The sequence below is a fragment of the Euprymna scolopes genome, chromosome 15 (genome assembly GCF_053919585.1).
Source record: "Euprymna scolopes isolate OS-2025 chromosome 15, ASM5391958v1, whole genome shotgun sequence".
NCBI classification, from domain to species: Eukaryota; Metazoa; Mollusca; class Cephalopoda; order Sepiida; family Sepiolidae; genus Euprymna; species Euprymna scolopes.
The window spans coordinates 123,806,742-123,831,714 of record NC_136496.1 but is presented as its reverse complement, the minus strand read 5'-3'; the positions used below and the strand labels follow the sequence as shown (position 1 = coordinate 123,831,714).

The 24,973-nt window shown below is 34.9% G+C and overlaps 1 protein-coding gene across 6 annotated transcripts in view; it reads right to left on the bottom strand.

Annotated features, from left to right (window-relative positions):
- Positions 1-24,973, bottom strand: part of LOC145294109 (cyclin-Q-like) — a 106,681-nt gene that overhangs the window by 61,294 nt on the left and 20,414 nt on the right. For 3 of the 6 annotated variants that reach the window (XR_013869822.1, XM_080141192.1, XM_080141193.1), the window contains exons 5-6: positions 22,787-23,014; positions 19,408-19,500 (exon numbers count right to left, since the gene is read on the bottom strand). Coding sequence is in view for 4 of the 6 variants with exons in the window: in XM_080141192.1 (XP_079997318.1) it covers positions 19,417-19,500; positions 22,787-23,014 (312 nt within the window). In the remaining 2 variants the exon portion in view is untranslated. Of the gene's footprint in view, positions 1-8,796; positions 9,743-18,372; positions 19,501-22,786; positions 23,015-24,973 lie in introns of those variants that run through there. The other 3 variants (XM_080141194.1, XM_080141191.1, XM_080141188.1) reach the window with 3 other exon arrangements.

Sequence of the window (24,973 nt, the reverse complement as noted above, 5' to 3'; positions counted from 1 at the left end):
TGGACCAATAGTGTTTCCTCCTATCCAAACACTTCCTTGGACAGGATGTTAGTTGGGAGAGGCGAAGTAGACTTCTTATCTTGTCCCACGTTCACTTGGCTAGGCCAGATGGACCATAAACTAGTTATGGCCCAGCTGAAGCTAGGAAATAGGCCTAAGTTAGTGGCTCACTGGAAGTTAAACACCTCCCTTCTGGAGATACAAGACTTCCATGAGAAGCTAATAGAATTAATTCAAAAAGCACTAGTGGGGGCGGTTACTGGTAGTAAGTAGTGGGTAGGTCTAAAAGTCAAAATTAGAACTTTCTCCGTTAAGTATGCCCAGCGCCTCGCACTAAATAAGGCCAAGACAAAGAAGAAGCTAGAGCAGAAACTAGCCCGGGCTACGGGGGAGGGTGATAGGGTTAGTCAGGAACTAACTAAGCAGGACCTTCTGCGTGAGAATAGCGAGCATTATGAAGGTCAAGTAGTCAGAGCTAGGCTTAGAAAGGTAGGCAATGAAGCAGTCAACTCCAACACTGACGTGCGTCATGAAATTTCTAGGCGTGGCTCGGACTAGTACATTGCAAAGGTAAGACATCCGAATGGACACACTCTAGAATTGACTCGGGAAATCTGCGAGGGGTTTCAAGAACATTTCGAGGAGCATTTTACGCAGCAGCCCGATCTTCCGGTCCTTGAGTTTAGCGACTATTTGGCTGACTCTCCCCGCCTTGAGGCGGCTAGTTGCGAGGGCCGGGTGATGGAGCAGGAGGTTTTTACTGCGCTGAAGCAGGTCAGCTGTGACAGATCGCCGGGACTCGATGGTCTGCCATATGAACTGGATTTGAGGCTGTCGCCCATGTTTCTGCCCCTTCTGACGGATGTGTTCAACCATTGGTTTTCTCAGGGATCGATCCCGGGGCAAGTCACCAAGGGAGTGATCACATTGCTGAGGAAAGGTGATGGGCCTGGTGGGGAAGAGTTAGATGATTACAGGCCCATAACTCTGCTAAACACAGAGTTGAATATTTTGGCCAAGGTCCTGTCGAATCGGCTGCAGGTTGTTATTGGCGAGTTGGTTGAACCGGAACAGAACTATACTGTGAAGGGGAGATCGATTCAGAACAACTTGCACCTGATCCGCACGATCCTAGAGGGAGGGATAGATGACGACACAGAAGCTGTGCTGATCAACTTAGATCAGTCCAAAGCTTTCGATAGGGTCGACCATCGTTTTTTGGCATCCGTCTTAGAGGCCGCCGGTTTTAAACCGGACTTCTGCAAGTGGATCTCCGTGATGTATCGACAGCCCACAGCCGTTGTGCAAGTCAACGAAAAGCGCTCGAAACCCTTTTTTATCTCTCGGTTGGTCCATTCATCAGGGTTGTCCGCTGTCGTCCCTGCTCTATGTCCTGGCTTTAGAGCCCCTGCTCCGCAAGCTGAGACGTGGGGGAGGCAAATTCGGCCCTGCACGGAATTGCAATACCCGGTGGCTCAGCCGCCAAGGTATCCGCGTTCGCTGATGATGTAACGATCTTTGTGTTGAGCTTCAGAGACATCAAGATCGTGTCGGAGGTGCTCGCTCAGTATGAAAGAATTACAGGGACCAAGATAAACTGCAGCAAGTTGGTAGGACTGCGGTTGGGGGCCTGGAGTGGCAATACCAACCTCCCGGAGCCCTTCAGCTGGATGGATGGCCCGGTTCGGATTGGGTCTCCAGCTTGACAAAAATTGGTTGGAGGTACGGTCAAAGGTGGAGGCTGCAGTCAATTCGTGGCTTCCTAGGAAACTTTCCTTAAAGGGTAGAGCTGAGGCGTGTGTTGTCTTTTTCTGATCAGGATCTGATCGCTTTCTTTAAACACCAACTGCAGGTGAAGATCAGATGTGATAGAAGAAGGCTGCATCGCGCGGCATTTGACAGAAGATGGATACAAGTAGCAAGTCTGTGTGTACGAAGAGGAGCCAAACTGGAATATGTGTTTCCCGCCTAGGTGTGGAACGTGCAGTTCCGTAAAGTAAAATTAAACAAGTAGCCTTTCAGCTAGCCGAGTGTGTGTTCCATCCCTCCCCGATTATGAAGCCTCCAAGATCCCCACCCCCTCCTTCTTGCAATTTTTGTTTTCACCCCTTCCTCTAAATTTCACCCATCTTGGAGAGAAAGAAATACAAACTAACCCCCATTTCTTACCCACAAAATTTTCTTTTCTCCATTCACCCCCATCTAGAGGGCATCCCCACTTAGAGACTGACCCGCAGAAGCGAGGTTCCTTTTACAAACCTAGTGGAACGGGCAGTCTATCAACTAGACGGAGTTGGGAGGGTCCTACTAATCACCCCCCCCCTCGACACAAATGAATTATTGTACCATTTTTATTGTTAGCTTTTTTTGTTTTTACACGCCAATAAAAAATGTTTTAAAAATTGGAAATTAAGTAGGACGTCCCCCAGTATAAAAGGGTGAATGCGGTATTATGGTGAAAGGAGATACTAGCTGGGAGAAACTTTTGATTTTGTTTAGTTCTGGAGTGACAAGAATGACCAACGACCCCCACAATCCCCCCTTTTGAGTTGGCCATGTGCCTAAGTTTTTTGTTCATTGTTGATTTTGACAGTATTTTTAACATGAAGAAAGGATTTAATATCTCAAAGTGTAGTATCTGTCCGGCAGATACTGCAAGCAAAGACCATATGTGGGGTCCCCCCCCCACATATAAGACCTTGGTCAATGTAAGGATCACCCTACAGACCAACTCTCACTATCCAGCTCCCCTACTCCCCGGGGAGTTGGTCCCAATTTCCCCTTCACTCCTCACATTAAAAATTGGCCTTGTGCCTAATTTGCTCAGTGGGGGAGCAAATAAATACCCTTTTCTTGGCCTTTTGCCCAAGATCAAAGTGTAGTATCTGTTTTACTACATGCTGTACTTATTGTGATATAAAGTGGGGAATCATTTTTCTGTATTAATTTAATGTAAAATAATCACTCACTTTACAACCAGTCAGTCTCAAAGCCATTCAAGTTATTCTTCAGATCATTCAAGTTGTTTTTGAAGGATTCCAGTTATTTTTTAAGCATTCAAGTCATTCTTAAGGTCATTCAATTCATCCTTAAGTTCATTAAAGTCATTCTAAGCCATTTACTTTTTATTTATTTAAGTCATTTCAGCCCATTTTTTCAGTCATTTTAGTTTATCTTTAAGAATTTCATGTCAATCCTACATTCACGCATTCATTCATTACACGAGAGCACGCGATAATGGCTATCGGCCTTGTTTTGCTTAAATTGTTTTCCAATTTTTAATATTTTTTTTTTCAATGCAGTAATGATTTTTCATAAATAAATAATTTCCACAGAATCTAAAATCATCTTACCTTATCTGTCCGTAGGATTTTATACAATCTGTAAGGTCTTTGTTTCTTAATACATTTGTTTCTTAATACATCTGCAGCTACAGTAATTTACTGTTTCGGCAACGATTTTACATTCCGTTGGTGAAATATCAAAAAATGTTTTCTTCAGGGCATCTCTCACCGTTGCACGTGTTAAGCTTGAAGATGTGCTTTTTGATAATTTCGTTGTTTTCCTGCGATACATGTATCACATTTTCCTGCGATACACGTATCACATTAATAATAACAAAAAATAAAAAAAAATAAGCCTGGGCTCCTGCTAGAGTAATTCGAAGTTCCTATAATTTTTTATACGGAAACTCATATTGCACCAAAAATTCGCTTTTATTACTTCCGACCATCTAATGATCAAATGGATATGCAATGTCATGTCAGATCAGACTTGGTATATTAGCTCGGATACTATTGATCTCCAGTTGTTTGAAAGTAGGGGAGAAAGAGAAAAAGAAATACAGAAAAAAAAGAGAAAATAAGTTTATCAGATAAATAAAAGTATAGGAAATAGGGTTGGTGGGAAGACAATGGATACTTAACTGAAGTGAACTTGAATGACAACCTACCAAAGAGATAAATTCCCAAAACAACAAAAGGAATTTATTAAGTGCTGGAAGAGATTGCAAGTTTATTATTAGGGTAAAAATCAGCATGGGGTAAGTTTTTCAAACTCACAATAAGGTGAAGCGTATATAGTGTTAGGTGCCTGATGTGGTATGGAAGTGAGTGATGGGTACCCATCTAGTCCTCACTCACCAGTCTTTAAGGTAATGATCGTAATGTCATGTCAGACTTGATATATTAGCTCGGATACTATTGATCTCGAGTTGTTAGAAAGTAGGGGAGAAAGAGAAAAAGAAATAAAAAAAGAAGAGGAAATAAGTTTATCAGATAAATAAAAGTATAGGAAATAGGGTTGGTGGAAAGACAATGGATAGAAAGTTGTTCATCAAGGTACACAAAAGGAAGCTAAGGTGGGATTGTTAGTCAAGTTGTGGCGATGATTAGGACAAAGAAAGTCAATATAATTCAGAGTTAGTTTTAGTTGTGAATTTTGTCAGAGTTTTACGACGGTTGAGGGGGATTTGTGGATAGTTGTTGCTTTTACTCAGAAATGGATCTTCAAAAACTCTCCGCGCACATATTTCTGCTGTTCGTAGTGTTGAATTTAGTCATGATGGAGCCAGTATGTGTACTGCTTCAGATGACAAAACAGTCAAGGTATTTGCATTTTTTTTTTTTTGTTTACTTATATTTCAATGAATTTCCATTTGTAACACTATCGGCATATCTCCTCTCCAAGTGTTGGAAAGTGAGGGAGACTGAGAAAAGAAATACGACAAAAGATAAGAGAAAATGAGTTTATTGAAAAAAAAAAAAAAAAAAAAAAAAAAGGAAATGAGTTTATTGAAAAAAACAAAAAAAAAAAAACAAAAGTGGAAAAACAATGGATAGGAAATTGTTCATCAAGGTACACAAAAGGAAGCTGAATGGGATTGTTAGTCGAGTTGTGATGATAATTAGGAAAAAGAATGTGAATATAATTTAGAGTTAATTTTAGTTGCGGTTATGAATTTTGCGACAGTATTTCAATTAATTTTCACTTGTGACACTATCACCCAGGTGTTGGATTGGTTGGTTGGTTGTTTTTGTTTTACGGCATATCAACCCTTTTCAGGTTATTTAATGCCAAATCCAAAGATTTTGAAGAAAGATTTTTTAATAGAATATATTTGTTGTTTACAAGTCGGTTTCTATTTAACTCATAGTTGGGACCCTAACAGGTACTACCACTCCATGTCAGAGTGGACCTGGGAGCAATGGCAATTAAAGGGTGGTTCCACACTCCCCAAAGCCCGCAAGCTGGGGCCTCACCACTGGATATAGTTTAAGGTCATATCCAGGACTGACCCAAGTGTTGGAAGTGGGGGAGACTGAGAACTCCTTAAATGACATATATGCCATCGTGATTTCATCCTGCAAATTTCATCTAATTTGTCAATAATTATATTCAATCCATTTGCTCCACTGAAATGCATTATTGGCAAATGTCGAACACATTCTTATATTTTGTTGCAGTGACAAAAATATTGCTGTTTTTAACGTGACATAAATCTGTAAATAACGACCACATGCTTATATCTTGCTTCCACGCAGCATATGAATCTTTAGCAAAATAGGTGAGCGTTTTATAAAAGAAATGTGTTTCAACGTTTGCTACGAGAGTTAGTTTATGATTCAATTTGTGTAACGAACAGAGAGTTGTCCATTTGTCTAAACCGCCATCTTTGTTTTCCCAGCCAATAACTAACAACAGGTAAGAGAGATCACTAAAAACTTCCAACAGAATATAATTTTATATGTCGTTATAATGTAGATAACTGAACGCATATCACATTTGAGGCATTTGCAACATAAAGTTGACTCCAGTCTGGACACATTTAATCTCAAAAGTAGGGAGTAAGAACTATCATCAAAGAATACATGACTAAACCACGTCATTCCTGTGCGTCCTCAGAAAAACTCAGCTCATAACAGCATTCACATGCATATAACATGACAGACAAAAAATTAAAAATAATAAAAATAAACTGATTAGAATGTGATTTTGATATTTTTTTCATGATAAATGTGAAAAATGTTTACGAATGATATTTTTTTATGATAAATGTGAAAAATGTTTACGGATGATATTTTTTCATGATAAATGTGAAAAATGTTTACGGATGATATTTTTTTCATGATAAATGTGAAAAATGTTTACGGATGATATTTTTTTCATGATAAATGTGAAAAATGATTACGGATGATATTTTTTTCATGATAAATGTGAAAAATGTTTACGGATGATATTTTTTTTATGATAAATGTGAAAAATGTTTACGGATGATATTTTTTTATGATAAATGTGAAAAATGTTTACGGATGATATTTTTTCATAAATGTGAAAAATGTTTACGGATGATATTTTTTTCATGATAAATGTGAAAAATGTTTACGGATGATATTTTTTCATGATAAATGTGAAAAATGTTTACGGATGATATTTTTTCATGATAAATGTGAAAAATGTTTACGGATGATATTTTTTCATGATAAATGTGAAAAATGTTTACGGATGATATTTTTTTCATGATAAATGTGAAAAATGTTTACGGATGATATTTTTTTCATGATAAATGTGAAAAATGATTACGGATGATATTTTTTTCATGATAAATGTGAAAAATGATTACGGATGATATTTTTTTCATGATAAATGTGAAAAATGATTACGGATGATAATTTTTTCATGATAAATGTGAAAAATGATTACGGATGATATTTTTTTCATGATAAATGTGAAAAATGTTTACGGATGATATTTTTTTCATGATAAATGTGAAAAATGATTACGGATGATATTTTTTTCATGATAAATGTGAAAAATGTTTACGGATGATATTTTTTCATGATAAATGTGAAAAATGATTACGGATGATATTTTTTTCATGATAAATGTGAAAAATGTTTACGGATGATATTTTTTCATGATAAATGTGAAAAATGTTTACGGATGATATTTTTTTCATGATAAATGTGAAAAATGTTTACGGATGATATTTTTTCATGATAAATGTGAAAAATGTTTACGGATGATATTTTTTCATGATAAATGTGAAAAATGATTACGGATGATATTTTTTTCATGATAAATGTGAAAAATGTTTACGGATGATATTTTTTCATGATAAATGTGAAAAATGTTTACGGATGATATTTTTTTCATGATAAATGTGAAAAATGTTTACGGATGATATTTTTTTCATGATAAATGTGAAAAATGTTTACGGATGATATTTTTTTCATGATAAATGTGAAAAATGATTACGGATGATATTTTTTTCATGATAAATGTGAAAAATGTTTACGGATGATATTTTTTTCATAATAAATGTGAAAAATGTTTACGGATGATATTTTTTTCATGATAAATGTGAAAAATGTTTACGGATGATATTTTTTTCATGATAAATGTGAAAAATGATTACGGATGATATTTTTTTCATGATAAATGTGAAAAATGTTTACGGATGATATTTTTTTCATGATAAATGTGAAAAATGATTACGAATTTATTGGATCCTAATCTGATTTATTTGGGGATTTAGAGAAAAACCGATAAACGAAAAAATAAAAGGGTAAAAAATTCAAATATATAACAAATAAATTTTACATTTTTGAGATGAGGATTGATTATTCATAGCTACTGTTCTCATCTTGAGTGTTATTTTCACAACGTTTCAGTCGATATAACCTCCGACCTTCTTCAGGTGTTTCTTGTTGAACTCGGGAATTTGAATGAATTTTGAACGAACCCTTTATTTACTTCATAGGGGTAGCATGCTCTTGTTCCATTAGCCATGACTGGATAGAGGTCTTAAATAATTCACCATTGTACTTTTCAGTCGCCCACACTAAAAATTGAACCTTCAACCTTCAGGAGAGTATCACTTTTTACAATTGATTTTCCAAATACTCTAACTACTGCGCCACAGAGTCTAACAAATAAATGTTACCAAAGGCAAGATAAATTATTCTTCTACCTACCTGAATAAGTTTTGTGTGTTTTAACATATTTTGAAGCTTCCATTCAGTTAAAAAGAATTAATCTCTAGTTTGTAAGTCAAACCAATAGCAGCATTACCAACCCCAAACATGCCGTCTTCATATAATGTTGAAAATTGGAAAAAAAAAAAAAAAAAAATACTGATAGCAATCCACCCAAGAAATGTCACGTAATACTTATTGGGTGGATTACTATCAGTATTTTGTTTTATTTTCCAGTTTTCAACCATTATTGATTATACGAAGACGGCATGTTTGGAGTCAGTGATGTTGATATCAGGTTAACTTACAAACTAGAGCCTAATTCTTTCTTGAACTGAATAAAAGTTTCAAAATGTTAAAACACAAAAATTATCCAGGTTGGTAGAAAAGTAACTTATCTTGCCTTTAGTAATATTTATTTATTATATATTTGAATTTTTTTTTTTTTTTTTTTTCATTTATTGACTTCTTTTGTAAATACCCATTTATTTTTAACCTATAAGGATTGTTGCCATCATTTTTTTTTTGGTTTTTTTAATTTTTACTTTTATTTGTTACTAGCCTGCCATTGCTCGGGTGTTTGGAGGTGTGTGTTGAGCAAAAAAAAAAAAAAAAAAAAAAAAAAAAAAAGTGGTAGTAGGCAGGCTTGAACCCGTGACGTGAAGACGGAAAAGAACGTGAAAAAAAAAACCTGACGTCCATGATGCGACTGGAAGTTCAGAACATTGAAATTAGTAAAGTCATTCCAACCTGATACGATGACTTGCGAAAATGGCGACAAAAAAAAATTTAAAAAAATAAATAAATAACTATACATACATTTAAACAGATAGGTGAGATTTATATTACAGATAACCCACTTGCAATTCACATCAAACAAGTCACAATAAGTAAACAGAAAATAGGTTTCAATTTGAAAGACTTTGCAACTCCTCATTGAATATTCCTTATGGTCTAGGACAGGCACTCCCACTTAACTGAAGTGAACTTGAATGACAACCTACCAAAGAGATAAATTCCCAAAACAACAAAAGGAATTTATTAAGTGCTGGAAGGGATTGCAAGTTTAGCTTTATTATTAGGGTAAAAATCAGCATGGGGTAAGTTTTTCAAACTCACAACAAGGTGAAGAGTATATAGTGTTAGGTGCCTGATGTGGTATGGAAGTGAGTGATGGGTACCCATCTAGTCCTCACTCACCAGTCTTTAAGGTAATGATCGTAATGTCATGTCAGACATGATATATTAGCTCGGATACTATTGATCTCGAGTTGTTAGAAAGTAGGGGAGAAAGAGAAAAAGAAACACAGAAAAAAAAGAGGAAATAAGTTTATCAGATAAATAAAAGTATAGGAAATAGGGTTGGTGGAGAGACAATGGATAAGAAGTTGTTCATCAAGGTACACAAAAGGAAGCTAAGGTGGGATTGTTAGTCAAGTTGTGGCGATGATTAGGACAAAGAAAGTCAATATAATTCAGAGTTGGTTTTAGTTGGGAATTTTGTCAGAGTTTTACGACGGTTGGGGGTGATTTGCGGATGGTTGTGGTTTTTACTCAGAAATGGATTTTCAAAAACTCTCCGCGCACATATTTCTGCTGTTCGTAGTGTTGAATTTAGTCATGATGGAGCCAGTATGTGTACTGCTTCAGATGACAAAACAGTCAAGGTATTTGCATTTTTTGTTTCTTTCATTTGTATTTCAATAAATTTCCATTTGTAACACTATCGGCATATTTCCCCTCCAAGTGTTGGGAAGTGAGGGAGACTGAGAAAAGAAATATGACAAAAGATAAGAGGAAATGAGTTTATTGAAAAAAACAAAAAAAACAAAAGTGGAAAGACAATGGATATGAAATTGTTCATCAAGGTACACAAAAGGAAGCTGAAATGGGATTGTTAGTCAACGTGTGATAATTGGGACAAAGAAAGTTAATATAATTTAGAATTAGTTTTAGGAGTATCAATGAGTTGTGTGACAATTTACGACAGTTTGTGGACAGTCTTGGGTTTGCGACAGTTGATGACAGTTGACATTTGTGAGTTAGACACAGTGGAAGACAAGTTGTGACTTGTACAAGATCAGAAAAGTTTTAGTAGGTCAAGATAATGAGATGAATCGATCAACCGACTGACAAACATGGCTTCAACAAAACATGCAATATATTAGCGTTAGTGCGTAGAGGATCAATGATTACACACACACAGAGAGTGCAACTGATATTTGCAGAATGTGTCAAAGTTTGTGTTTTTGTATTTTATTATATTTGTAAACCTGTATTCACCAACACAGCAGCTGCCATTGTGAGAGATGACAACACAGCCAGAAGAAAAGACAAAGGAGAAGACCACGGAAACCGTGTTGGCGGCGATGTTGACAAATGGTAATTACATTAGCACTGGTACCGTGATAACGAGGCTGAATATTACATGATGGCTAATCGGCTACATTGGTTTGGCCACATTGAAAGGAGGAACTCCTAGATAAGAAAATGTAGAGATCTTAAAACTTGAGGAAAATTGGATGCAAACCATTTTAGACAATGGAATTTGAATGCAATTAATCCTCACGACTGTCAACTTAGAGACTGGAATTGCAGACTGTCAGACTCTCAAGACAAAAAACAGACATCATTGCATAACTGTAAACATAACATCATTCATTACATATTTCCATAAAATGTATTGATTAGAAAATGTCAATTTGCAAGTTTAAACAATGCATGTCTGGTCGTTAAATACTCTTAAATATGATAATTTATGCAGATTTCGTTTTATTATCATAGAGCCAAGTCTCTATTGATTATTATATTGTACCCAATATATAGTAGTGATTTAAAAACGAAAAGAAAAAAAATATTACTTGCATCATTGAAACCAAAGCATTTAGCTTTCAAGCAGTATTGGCTGCTATCTGAGCTAAGAACAGATGGATATCAAAACTTAAAAAAAAAAAACACACACACAGTTTAACAGTGTAACAGTATGAATGTATAGTTGTGCATGCGTAGAGAAGGACTTTAGGTCAACTTAGGCCTGCCAAGTTCCACTTTTTCAATTTTGACCCCATAGCAGCTGTTTTTACTGACTAAAAAACAAATCAAATTTGTTCCACAAGTCCGAGTCCCCTATGCATCAAGTCTGTAGACCAAAACTTGACAAAGTTTATTAGAGACCATTCTGCAAACAAACAGACAAAGTAACTTATATTATTTCAGGAAGATTTCCTGCAAGTTATGCATAATCAAATAAATATTGATCTGCAGGAATCAACTTAGACCGTAGTAAAAAAGCATATTTGCCAATACACTTGGTACATCACCCACGCAAAACTTCCATAAGAATATTTAAACATTCTACATTGTTCATTGTAGAAAAGAGAAAAAGAAAACACACCTTTATCATTCCTGATATTCATAAATGACCTTCCTGATAAAATTGTCTCCAAGATGGATACATTTGCTGATGGCACCACGCTCTATAGCAGACAGGAGGAGAAAACGAACGAACACATATCAAAGGCAATGGCTGAAACCTTAAAGGAAAACCTGCAGTCTGTAGTGAACTGGAGACATAAATGGATGGTAACATTTAATGTTGCCAAGATTAAGCTTCTTTCTTTTTGTGACGCTATGGTGTCATGAATGCATGCAGTGAGGTGCATATTGCAGCGAGGTGTATATTGCAGTGAGGTGTATATTGCAGTGAGGTGTATATTGCAGTGAGGTGTATATTGCAGTGAGGTGGGGTGTTTGACTGGAAGGGATGGGGTGGAGAAGTGCTGAGAAATGCAAAGATTTGGCTAGCAAAATAGGACCAACTGCCGAGCTGTCATTATGGACTTGTTACAAGCAAACCAGATGGTATATTGTCTCAAAAATGGAGACAGAATTGGAATTATCTCCGAGATGTCAAAAGAGATGTTTGTATTAGAAGTGACATTAGATGATAAGGGCCACACAGTACTGGGCAAAGAAACCCAGGGGGCTGCCAATAGATATCAGTGTGAACAACCACCCCCTTCCCAGGTTCCCAGGAAAGAGAGAGAAAGAGAGGTGTTGAGTGGTTGAGACAAGGGAAGGCTCTGAGAGGAAGAGAAAAAGGATGTTTTTAACTACTCTCCGAAGGAGAGGTGAGGAAAAAGGGTTGGATTCAGAAAAAAGAAATTCTAAAATGAGTAGAGTCGTAGCCAGCAAACTGAATGGTTGGGCTGGTCAAGCGCTCCCGACTTGGAGGGTCCTCAGGGCCTGCTGTTGTAATGTTAACTAGCCTGTGTTAATGAGAAATCTGTGACTTTACTTGTCTGGTCTTACATCATTCACTGTTATAGTCAGTCACCTCAATTTAGATAGTAGCCATTGTGAAGTAATGAAATTAATAAATAGCTTGTTATTGTTATAAACTGGAGTTCTGTTTGTTTGTGGTGAGGACTCACTTCATTTTGCAGCAAGCTGCAAGGACCAGCAGAGGAACCAATGTATCCAGAAACCACACAGGATAGGAGACGATTTGGTTGAGAGGCAAAGCACCCCACCACAAAAACACAGCGTGTGAAGACGATCAATAGGCCAACTTGTGACGGGACAACATATGATTGAAAGAACACCTGTCATATCAGGTGCAGTTCGACGAGGTTAGAGACACCCGGTGTGGATGTTTCAGTCGGTCCCGTTATACTTTAACAATTAAAATAAATCTTCTTAACCATTGAATCCCATGACTAATAACATGTTGCCTGAAAACTTCTTTGTTCAAACTGCTTGGCTTAACATTCACAAGCAACATGAATTGGAACAAATACATTGAGGACGTTGCCAGGGTTGCTGCGAACAAGGTACGCTCTCTCTTCCATGCTTGAGAGTATACTATATTTCTACAAGGTCACTATTCACTCATGCATGGAATATTGTTGATGCATCTGCCACTAATATCTCTCTCTTAAACAGCGTTCAAAACGAGTCAACAACCTAGCAGGTCCAATGCTATCAGCCAAACTCCATCTCTATCCCATTGCCGAAATGTTGCATCTCTGTACCTGTTTTACAAGTATTTTAATCGAATGTGTTCTAAGAAATTCGGCGCTTGTCAACGGATCATCAAATCTAAGGGAGACAATCAGAATAAACATAGCAAAAATAAGGATATTTTGCAAGATATAATTTGGGATGCTGAAACAATCAGTAGACCAATGAAAGAATGTTAAACGAAAAAAAAAAAAATGATTACACGATTACTGTAGTCGAGTTCCGGAAATTGCTGAAGCAGTTTACGAAAAGGAAACAAGTTAGCAAAGTTAATCACCGAACCTAAAATATAACAATGTCAAGTAACAATTGTCTAATTTAGCCAATGAAAAATGCTTCCTTTATTTAAGAGAACGAACCCCCCACCCCCCGAATATTTTATCTTGTGCAGAATCTTTGAACGTTGTTATTTTTTCCTCTTTTTTTTTTTTAATACATTTGTACATAATAATAATAAAAAAATAAATAAACTTTAATCATGGACAGAAATGACTGATTACCTAAAATAGAGAAAAACAAATTTCTCACTTTTTAATTTTTTATTTTCGTTTAAAAAAAAAAAATTACATTGACAGCTTAAATACTTCAAAATCTCCTTCAAAAACGTTTCATTATTTTCGTTAATTAACAAGTTTATTTAATTTTTGTTTTTGATTAATTACCATCGTTTCAAGCAAACAGTTTTTTAGCAAGTTTATTCTGTTACTTGATATTGTTATATTTTAGGTTCGGTGATTAACTAACTTGTTTCCTTTTCGTAAACTGCTTCAGCAATTTCCGGAATTCGGCTACGGTAATCGTGTAATCATTTTTTAATTTTTTTATTTAACATTCTTTCATTGTTCTACTGATTGTTTCAGCGTCCCAAATTATATCTTGCAAAATATTCTTATTTTTGTTATGTTTATGCTGGTTATATCCTTTAGTAGGGTAGAGTGGGGCTTGCTATAAATTTTTTGGGAACATGTGCTTCAATTGCCGTTTTAAATCATTCAGTGGTCTCAATTGCAGTTCAGCAGGAGGAGAAAAGATATTTCCCCATGGGGTGTCTCTGATGAGATCCCTGATGGCTTCCCAGCCAGCCTTTTTATAATATATCGTTGTTTTGAGCAGCAGCTCTTCAGTTTTGGCTCTAGAGTTCTCAAGTAGGCTGTAGGCATTCGTTATACATTATATTATGTTTATTAGCCAACATAATGTCTTGTATAAGATAGTAGGTGTTAATGTCCCTAATTTTCAAGAGTAAAATCTCTTCTTTGGAGGTGTGTGGGGGGGGGGAATAAAAAAGAAATGTATACAACTGGTTAGCAAAGCTTTCCTTTGTCTGTTTTATTTATTTGTTTTTTAAATTTATTTCCAGAAGTCAGTATCGTAGACTGGCTGTCAAATTAATTTCCAACATACAAGTTGTGATGAATATTAAGTATTCTTGGGAATTATTGTAGCTATTTTTAATGAATATAAATGATTAATTTTAGCGTATTATGTTTAAAGTGTGTATTTGGAATTTCAATATTGCTATATTGGTGTTGTGTAATATCCGGTTTGAGTAAAGTGAATAGTCTAAGGGAGATCACTAAGTGTGCTTGAATAAGTTTCCCAGCCAAAGTGTATCTTGGAATTGATTTGACAGCCAGTCTGCGACAGTGACTTCCGCAAATAAAATATCAAATTAAAAAAAAAAAAATGAATAAAACAGACAGGGGAAAGCCTTGCCAAACAGTTGTACAGGGGGGGTATTTATGTCGAGTGGGTATGAGGGCTTGTAGTTCGTCAGAGCATCTACTATTAAAATACTTGTAAAACAGGCAGAGGGATGCAACGTTTCATTGATAGGATAGAGGTTGAAGCTTAGTTGACAGTTTGGGACCTATTAGGTTGGCAATTTCTCTGTCCAAGAGTCAAAGACTAGTAGCAGATGCATCAGCTCAAATGTCACAAATATACTCCATACATGGGTAAATAGTGGCCTTGTGGCCGTACAGGATATTTTCAGGTGTAAGTAACCTTCTAGCAGCTGCAGCAATGTTCTCGATGTATCTATTCCAGCTCATGTTTCCTGTGAACATTAAGCTGAGGAATTTGAACGAAGTACTTTCAGGTAGTTCGATCATTAGCCATAGCTATTAGTGATTGAGAAGGTTTCTTGTAATTATTACAGGAAACAATTATTAGTCTTGGAAGCATTAAATGTGACCATCCATTTTTGTCCCCATTCCATAAAGATTGGAGATCTTCCTTTAGGGTTTTTGCAATTGCTTTAGATATGTGGTTATTCGTTCCCCCCCCCCCCCCCCCGTGTCTGTTATAGAGCGTGGTGTCATCAGCAAATATCTTAGAGACAATTTTATCAGGGATAACCTGGATTCTTCTCTTATTCAAGGATTTAATTATGTCAAGGATTCTTCTTCCAGTGATACCATTTTGATCTGTTTTTCATGAGAAAACCTTCATGCCATACCCTGTCAAAAAAGCCTTAGATATATCTAGAGCTACCGCTCTACCCTCTCCAGCTTTGTCCAATGAATGGTATATACGTTCAGAGATTACAGCTAGGATATCTGCTGTGGAACGGGTTTGCCTAAATCCACATTGTTGGTTGGTCAGAAGTTTAGCAGCTGTAAGGTGATGGACTAGAGTTTGATTAATTGGACTCAAATATTTTGGCAAAAAGCAGGAGGAGGCTAATGGGGCGATAATTTAATGGGTCAGTTCTTTCACCAGAATTCTTGTAAACTGGTACCACAGAACCAGTTTTCGAGCAGTCACACATATATACCACCATTCCGATTCACCTTTATATGTTGTACCTACCTTTAATTATTTTTATCATATCCTATTTCTTCATTCTCATTTCATATCTAATGTCATTAAGCCAGTTTTTTCTATATTTGTATGATTCTGGTCCTTACTCCTCTTCTGATGAGAAATATTTAGCTTCGAAATGCCATGACCTAAAGAGGTTTTTTCTTAATTTTTCCCTTAACTTTTCCTTATTGTTCTGATGATATAATAAAGTTATACATCATTCAAACACGGTAATGTTTGAATATATGGTTAAGTGAAAGTTTTAGTCATTTAGAACTGCTTTAAAGCTTCACTGCTCATTTTTCGATCAAATTTCAAACAATTATTACAGTTTATAGATCACCTTCTCAGCTATATTGTGAAAAAAAAAAACAAAAAAAAAAAACTTTCAATTTTCGTTGAGTAAAACAAAAGTTATGATGAATTTACTGGTGTTCAAAATCCTTAAAAAAAAAAAACATAAGGTGAGTGACGTTTTTTACGACTGGTTTCCATAGCAACCATATCGCTTCAGTAACTAGTGTTGCTACTAATTCACTGCTATCGTGAAAAGAGAAGTAACAAGTGAAACAGATAGAATGAAAGGAAGATAATGGGGTGGGGGGGATTTTATTTAAGCAGAGGAGTGCCGTACATTGGTATTACATGTGTTTATAGGGGGAAAAAAAATATGACTGAAATTAAATTGAATTTGCACATATGTAAAACTAATAAAAATATGTAAGCAAGTTGAAATGAACATTTTTTTTTTTTACATGGAGGTCACCACTTATCAAGGCCCAGAAGCCACTCGAATAATAAGGGTTATTGTGTGTACAGTAATCAATGGGATAGTATTGTAGTATTCCTTAGTATTGGAGATTTGATAAAGTGTCTTACTTAAGGGGGTGGTTCATCAGAAATTTGTTTATGTTGGACTTGAAGACATCCAAGTTGAAGTCAGGTGGAAAACAGACAAGCGGTAGAGAGTTCCACAGGCGTGCAGTTCTAAGAAAGGAGCTTTGTTCATGGAATCTACGTTCTGATTTAGGCACAGATAAAGAGTGGGGAAAATTATTGACAATGGTTTCAGCTAGATGGGTGTTTATCATGAAAGATTGGCGAGAGGGAACCAGAGATTGGAGTTCAGACGAGCATTTGCCATGGAAATAACGATAAAACAAAGACAGGCTCGCAACGTCTCTTCGGTGGGAGAGAGGTTGCAGGGAAGAGAAAAGGGCATCCCCCACTAAGCTATGAAGTTTATTTTGTACTCTGTCAAGGCAGGATAGGCTGTTTTTAGCAGCTCCTGCCCAGATGTGGCAGCAGTACTCCATCCTTGGATGTACTTGGCTTTTATATAGATAGAGAATGGCATCATTAGTGATATATCTTCTGGAGCGGTAGAAGGATCCCACCATTTTCCCAGCGACCTTGATAACAGACTTGATGTACGTGTTCTATTTCAGATCAGGAGTGAAGGTCAAGCCCAGAAGCTTATCAAAACATGCCCCCCCCCCCAGACGAGAGCCATCCATTTTAATTGATGTCAGATGGGGGTAAGAGCGTTGATGATGTAATGATAGGAGCTTCGTTTTAGATGCATTAAAAGTAACCAGCCACCTCTTCCCCCACTGTACCATGTGCTCAAGATCAGAGGAGAGAGAATCAGAGAGAACTTTGTCATTTACGGCCTTTGATGTGTTGTCATAGATGGTCGTGTCATCAGCATAGATGTCAATGAATGATTTAAGTATGTATTTTGGGAGATCATTGATGTAGATCAGGAAAAGAGTTGGGCCCAGGATGGACCCCTAAGGGACTCCTGCATTAATACTGTGAGCTTCTGATTTCTGCCCATCAACCACTACTTTTATGAACCTATCAGAGAGAAATGATTTAATGATTGAGAAAACATTTCCAGTTATACCATAGCTAGAAATCTTGTGAAGTAGGCTTTTATGCCATAACTTATCGAAGGCCTTTGATATGTCAAGAGCAATTGCCCTAGAAACGAAGCCTTTGTCGAGAGATTCGCTAATCCTGTGAGATATAACCGTTAGCACATCTGCTGTAGATCTAGCAAAACGGAAACCATATTGCGTGTCACTAAGAAGGTTATTTCTGCTGAGGTGGTTGACTACTTCTCTATTTAATATGGATTCCAGCAACTTAATCATGACACACAGGAGACTTATTGGTTCTACCCAGGTTCGCAATGTTTCTTTAATGACGTGAACATCATTTTATATTTATATCTTCATGATGCAATTAAAATGAAAACATGTTTCATTGGTCGAAATACTTCTTAAATTATTTCAACTTGCCAACATATTTCTGTGCGTAATATTCATCTATCCAAACAAAGATTTTACTCGTTATAAACCATCCTTGGTGTATGATTACTATTTCCTGTTAATTTCAGTGTCATGTGACCAGTAGTATAAGAGCTTATTGGTTAAATATTGACACAAACACACATATACATGTTTTATTTATATAGAGTATGCAGAAAAATGATGAAGGACCACAAAACAATGATTGGACTGCTGATTTTAAAGAAAGAAAAATTGAAGATATACAAACATTTGGTTGTGTGGATCCATTGTTTTTTTATTTTATTTTTTTACAAGAGAGTCAAGGATAAGGGTTAATGAATGTGAGGTGGTAGTGTAGTACTCGTTAATGGTGTAGATTGGGTAGAATTTTTATTTTATAAGGAGATGGCTCAACAAGAACTTGTTTACATTGGACTTGAAGGCTACGATATTGTAATCAGCCAGGAAGCGGAGCAGGTCAGGCAGTTCTAAGAAAGAAGCTTTATTCATGGAATGTGTTCAGATTTAAGTACGGATATAGAGTGGGAGAAATTGTTGATAGTGGTTGTAGTTAGTCGAGTGTTTTTGTGAATGTTTGGCAAGGGGGTACTATAGATTGGAACTCAGTTGAGTACTTGCCATGAAAATAATGACAGAGCAAAAACAGGTTCGCAACGTTTCTTTAATGACGTGAACATCATTTTATATTTATATATTCACGATTTAATTAAAATGAAAACATGTTTCATTGGTCGAGATGCTTCTTAAATTATTTCCCTTGCTCATAGATTTCTTCTCGATAGAGCGAGATGTCATGGTTTTACTCAAATGCGACGATTTACCAGACTAAAAAGAAAAAAAAAAAGTCCTTTTTTGTAGTTGAAAATAATTGGTTAGTTCGTATGCTGTTATTGCTGCCGTATGGCATTCACCCTAGGTGGGTTGAACTGGCTTTCTCTAAAGGAGAAAGTGTCAAGGGAATATTAAATTTATAGACGGTAATGTAACCTTCCGGTGAGGATGTAAATGAAATCACTATTTAAGTTCTAGCAATCAAAGGGAGATAACTTAAAAAGAATCTCTGCCAATTAAACAGTTTTTGGTAGAATTGTATTGCTTCATATCTCACAAACAGAAGATTTACTTTAAAATCTAAAATTTTTATTATTATTTATTCCAGAAGATTTACTCTAAAATCTAAAATTTTTATTATTATTTTTTCCTGTGCTACATTGGAGATCTTCAAGCAAGGAAGAATACAAGTTACGCATACCAAAGTCCCAATATGAGAAATGACAAATTACCAGCTTTTATTAACTGCTCTCCAGTTCATAGGTTTGGATTATGTCAAGTATCACATCACGAATAATATCCAGATTCAAATCTTCTGAAAACACCTACAAGAAAGAAGAGATTGCAATTGATGAGTTGCAATTTTAAAAAGATGAAACAAATATTTATTAAAGAAATTATATACACGCACACTTTTTTTTTTTTAGTATTCTGTTGAACAATAAATTTCCTTGTAAATGAAAATTTACAGTCTTCATTTCTTTTCTTGATGACAAGCTCTATTGTGGTTGTATTGAGCTTTTTTATTTGGTTGAGATTACTATACAAATATTAATGTTTATATTAGATTTAAGTTTACACTTAACTTTTCATTCCTATTGTCTGAATTGAGATTATATATATATATATATATATATATATATATATATATATATATACACACCCCCACACACGCGCATATGACAGCTAAGAGAGTCGCTTTTAACCTGAGACTGTAATGTTATGACCCTTTAGGCTGTGATCATAGTGTAGTATCTGTTAACTGTGGCAAGCGGGAGCAATGGTCAAAACATTATTATTGTTATTGTATTCTTGTTAATTAATTTGAGCGACGGATGGTCACTGGATCAGTTATTATGATTAGAAGAATAAACAATTAAATTGCGAAAGAAATAATTGGCGTGTGAATCGCAAAAAGAATGTGAAAATAGAAAATATATGTAAACATTATTTTAGGGTTTTGAATAAACAAATAACTAGGTGGATTAGATTGGTATAAGACACGTAATTAGGTGACGTAAGAGAACACGTGATGTAGTTAGTTTTGGAGAGATTGAGAGAGTTGAGGATTGACCACCAGAGCAGACAGACGTCTAGACAAGGGTGGACAGACAGCTAGGAGTGGGCTGTATGAACAGAAAATGTAGAAACTGCAGATCCTGTGAAAACCAATTGAGACAACTGTAATAAATTTATATTACAAAAATATAAAGAGTTGTTTTAATTGTTTCACAAATAAGAACAGTTGTCTCAATTATATGGTGCTGATCACTTCATGGTTCGTCATGGAGCAGCGGAAAGATACAGAAGAACTCTTCAAGAAAAAGGTATGAAGCATATATTATTCTTCTTACATATGAACTGTAAAAATATCCCGTGCAATAAGTCTGATACAACATGACTCGGTTTACACGTCAATATCATGTCCCCTGGCTAAACAACATACATACGATTTATACGTTTATTATCTGTCTGTTAAATGAACAATATCTTACATCCACTAGATAACACATGACACGTTTTAATATATCATCTCCTCGAATATAAACCAATATACAACAAGACATCTTTCTCGATCTTCATCAGGGGCAACTGATGGTATTTTGATTTTAAAAAAGAAAGGAAGGGGACGAAGTAAAAAATAAAATGAAAATGAGGACATATTTACAATTACTATGAAAAAATATAGAAAAAAAGAGGGAAGGAAAAGAGAGAAAAAAAAAAGCAAGAGGGTGGGAGCTTATATATATATGTGTGTGTGTGTGTGTAAGACAGATATTGTAAGAGTAAAAAAAAACTTGCAAAAGAGAATATATCTCGCATATGAATATACAGGAGAGAAAAAAAAAGGAAAACATTTGTATATTTCACATAGAAAATATACACAAGAGGGAGTGGGCAGGAAAGCTATACATATACGTATATAAACGCATACATATATAATTATGGTATCTTCTCATAAGTTGCCTAAAAGATCCAATGTATTAATGAACCTCTTCTGCCGGCAGAGAGAGGGCCTGAGATGTGCAATAGAGACAAACTTGAGAATTTTCAAATGATAACTCGATCAGCCTTGGAACAATATTGAAAAAAAAAAAGTTGTCCTTATATGCCAAACCACATTCTGGATTATCCAATAAATGTTGGCCAATCGCAAAATCTAGATTATTGTGGGTAGGGTTGAAGAGAATTTTATTTTTATATTTGTTTGTATTACGAAAACATTGTCCGATTCTTGTTTCAAAGTGGACACTGGTTCGCTCCACATAGACAGCATCACGCTGGCATTGGAATTTACATATAATATTACTAAGTTTTGTACGAGGCAAACTCCATTTTTAAAGAAAATGCAGGTTTCTTATTAAAACCTTCACCGACTTTCTGGTTTGTAAAAGAAAATTTAACATTTAAAATTTCTTATTCCTTTTCTTAAATCCTGTCCGTAAAATAATGTAGCCCTCTTTAACGACAGATGTTTGTTGAACTTTGAGTAGATGATTTCGTATTATGCTGGTCATGGTTAGCGAGAGGACAAGAGAAACAGAAGAAATAAAAAAAAAAAAAGGGTAGAAAATTGTGGGTAGAACAACATAAACGATGGTGACAAGATAAATAATATTCAAGTTGACATGAAAACTTGTGTGTGTCATCAGTAATGAACGCACGCATCAGTAATGAACACACGCATCAGTAATGAACACACGCATCAGTAATGAACACACGCATCAGTAATGAACACACGCTCGATAAGAAAACTGGGTGACAATTTGGTGAGAGAGGTACTTTAGAAATATACTAAACGTACCATTTTTCCAATCACATCACACTGCATGTTTTAGCAGTGCATACGAATGGCAGATGTTGCAGGTGATAGAAGTTTGGTCAAAGGAAAAAGAAGGAAACATAAAAAATTAAAAATCTGGTTGGAGTCTGGTCACCCAAGAGATATTTTGTTTCTTTGATTTAAAGCGATTATCTCATTGAACAAGGAGTTTGTTGAGAAAAGCAACGTCAAAGATTATCTGCAGATAAGCTCCCTTGAATCGAGACTGTTTGACCATTATTTTCATTGTATATCTTCTGGGTGGTTGAATGGTGATCACTAACAAAGCCCAGAATCAGCCCAGGATGAAAAGAGATGGGAAGGGGAGACAGAGGCTGGCCTTTTGGAGAAGCAGGACTTGGATGTTTGAAGAAATCAATTGTTGTTTTCTGAGAAATGCTGGGCAGTTGGTTTTTCTGAAGATTGCTAAGGCCAGTGTGCCTTTCTGAGTAGGTGGAGTCCTCAGGGCTCTTTGTTAAAAGACTATGCTAATGAGACTTATGATTTGTTTTTGGTCATGAAAAATCTTACTTTGCAAGTCTGCTGTTCGACTTGTTATTAGTTTATAAGTGGGATTTGTGATTTTTGTTTGGAAGAAGAATTACTTTGTTGCAGTACTGACTGAATCAAACAACTTTGGAACAACAATCATGATGAACACAGCCCGTACGGTGAATGCATTCTAAATCCCATGTAGAATAAAAAAAAATTATAGGTATAACTAATACTTTTTATGTTTTTAAGAAAAATAAAAGAGCTAGTAAACATTTGCATATGATACAACTTACCGTCCACCATTTGGTATGTGCAGATCGGTTATGTGGCACTTCAAGGCCATAACACTGGAGACATAAATAGATAATCGACACGGCAATATGTTGTGGCTTAAACTTTAAGCTCGTTTTACCATGGTAACTATCACGAAGAATGGACCAACAGGTTTTTGTTAATGGAACCCTTTCCCAGACGTATGGTTGAAACCAATCATGTAATGCTTTCAAATAATGCAGAAGGTACTGGAAAATAAAAACATTCAAATTCAGATTTTTTTTACATTAGAAATTAAAAAGAAAATACACAAACTGCTGAACATAGAAATCTGTAATTTGCTATGAATGATCTTTCCATATGCAGTTTTTAGATTCATCAAAGTGTGTGTTTTATATGGTTTATAAGTTAATTATAATCATTTTTACATGATTTATAAGTAATGATGATGCGTATTTGATTTAAATGGTTTTAATGTTTACACGTGTGAAGTTGAATTTAAATTAAAATGAATTAAACAGTTTTTTATAGAAGAAAAATAATTAAAAAAAAAACACAGCTCAAGCAAATATATATATTTAAGTGAGGAACAGTCTCTACCAAACTTCTCTATCAATTTTTGGTCTACAGCCTTGGAACTTGATATATAGGGGATTTGGACCTGTAAAACAAATTCAATTTGTTTTTTAGCCAGTAAAAATAGCTGATAAGAGGTCAAAATTGAAAAAAAATTGGAACTTTGCACGTGTAAGTTGACTTAAAGTACAAATATACATTCATATCTTTTACATTTTTTTAAAAGTTTGTTTATGCATAAGGGCATAGTACAGATGGTAACAAATAAGGCTGAAGCACTAAATGTTTTGGTTTTAATTCTAGCTGATGGCACCCCAGTCGTAACTCTTGAAATCACTACTATATATTGGGTACAATATAATAATCTAGAATAATGGCTCTATCATAAACCTGAAATCTGCATAAATTAAAACATATTTAAGCATATTTTAAGACCAGGTTATTCCGGGGGGGGGGGGCACTACTATATATTAGGTACAATATAATAATCAATACAGAATTGGCTATATAAGAATAAATATAAAATTTGTGTGAATTTAAATGTATTTAAGCATATTTATGGCTGAGCAATGCCGGACGGCCTGTTAGTGTAAATAAAATGACTGCAAACTATATTAACAATAAAGATATTTTATGCAAAATAATTTGTAGCAAAACAAAAAAAAATAATTAACCAATTGAAATTCTTGTTGAATGGAGAAAAAAAAATGAGTCTTATTTAAAATTTACCCCCTACTCCATTACAAAAAATTTATAGCCATCATAAAGTGACAAAAAAAAAAAAACAAAAGAAAAAACAAAAAAAAAACACAAAAAAAAAGAAAAAAAAAGAAAAAAGAAAAAAAAAAAGAAAAACAAAAAGAATCTTTTTACTGTTTAGGACTTTGGATTTTGTATAAAAATAGTTTTATAAATTTGTATCACAAAAAATAAAGAAATCAAACTTTTTTCTAAATATAAAATTATGAAGTTAATTTGTATTACGTTTTTTAAACACGTCGCAATTTAAAAAAGAAATAATTATTTTTAAATTATCAGGAACTTCAATTATTTACTCCTGATTATATATTTTTTTACCCCCTAGGGATAAAATTACCCCTAGTTGAGAACCTCTGGTTTATTCAATAGTAACTAAAAATATTTGGGAAAATAAAGAAAAAAAAAAGAAAAAAGAAAAAAAAAGAAAACAAACAAACAAATGAGCTAATGTCAAATCTATATTTTTTAGCAAAGGTCAGAAGGTCATATCGTTTGGATTCTTGAACTAGAGTTTATATATATATATATATATATATATATATATATGCATGATTAATTTTTCTCATAAATTATACTAATTTGAAATAAAAAGAAAAATGTCTTAATAATAGTCTAAACATCGATTTGATATGGAATGATTCAAATGATTTTAAAACCATAAATATTTGAATTTGAAAAAGAAAATTTAATTGAAGCAGAAAATATTTGCTTATTTTTATCAATGTTGTCACAACAAGTTATGACAATACTTTTTTCATCTGATATACAATAGTATGACTCACATCAAGAAATCTGCTCTTTTATCCGACATGCCAATTTCTCAGGATGTAGGGTCAATAATAAGTTTGCAAAGCACTGCTTCACTAAAGAAT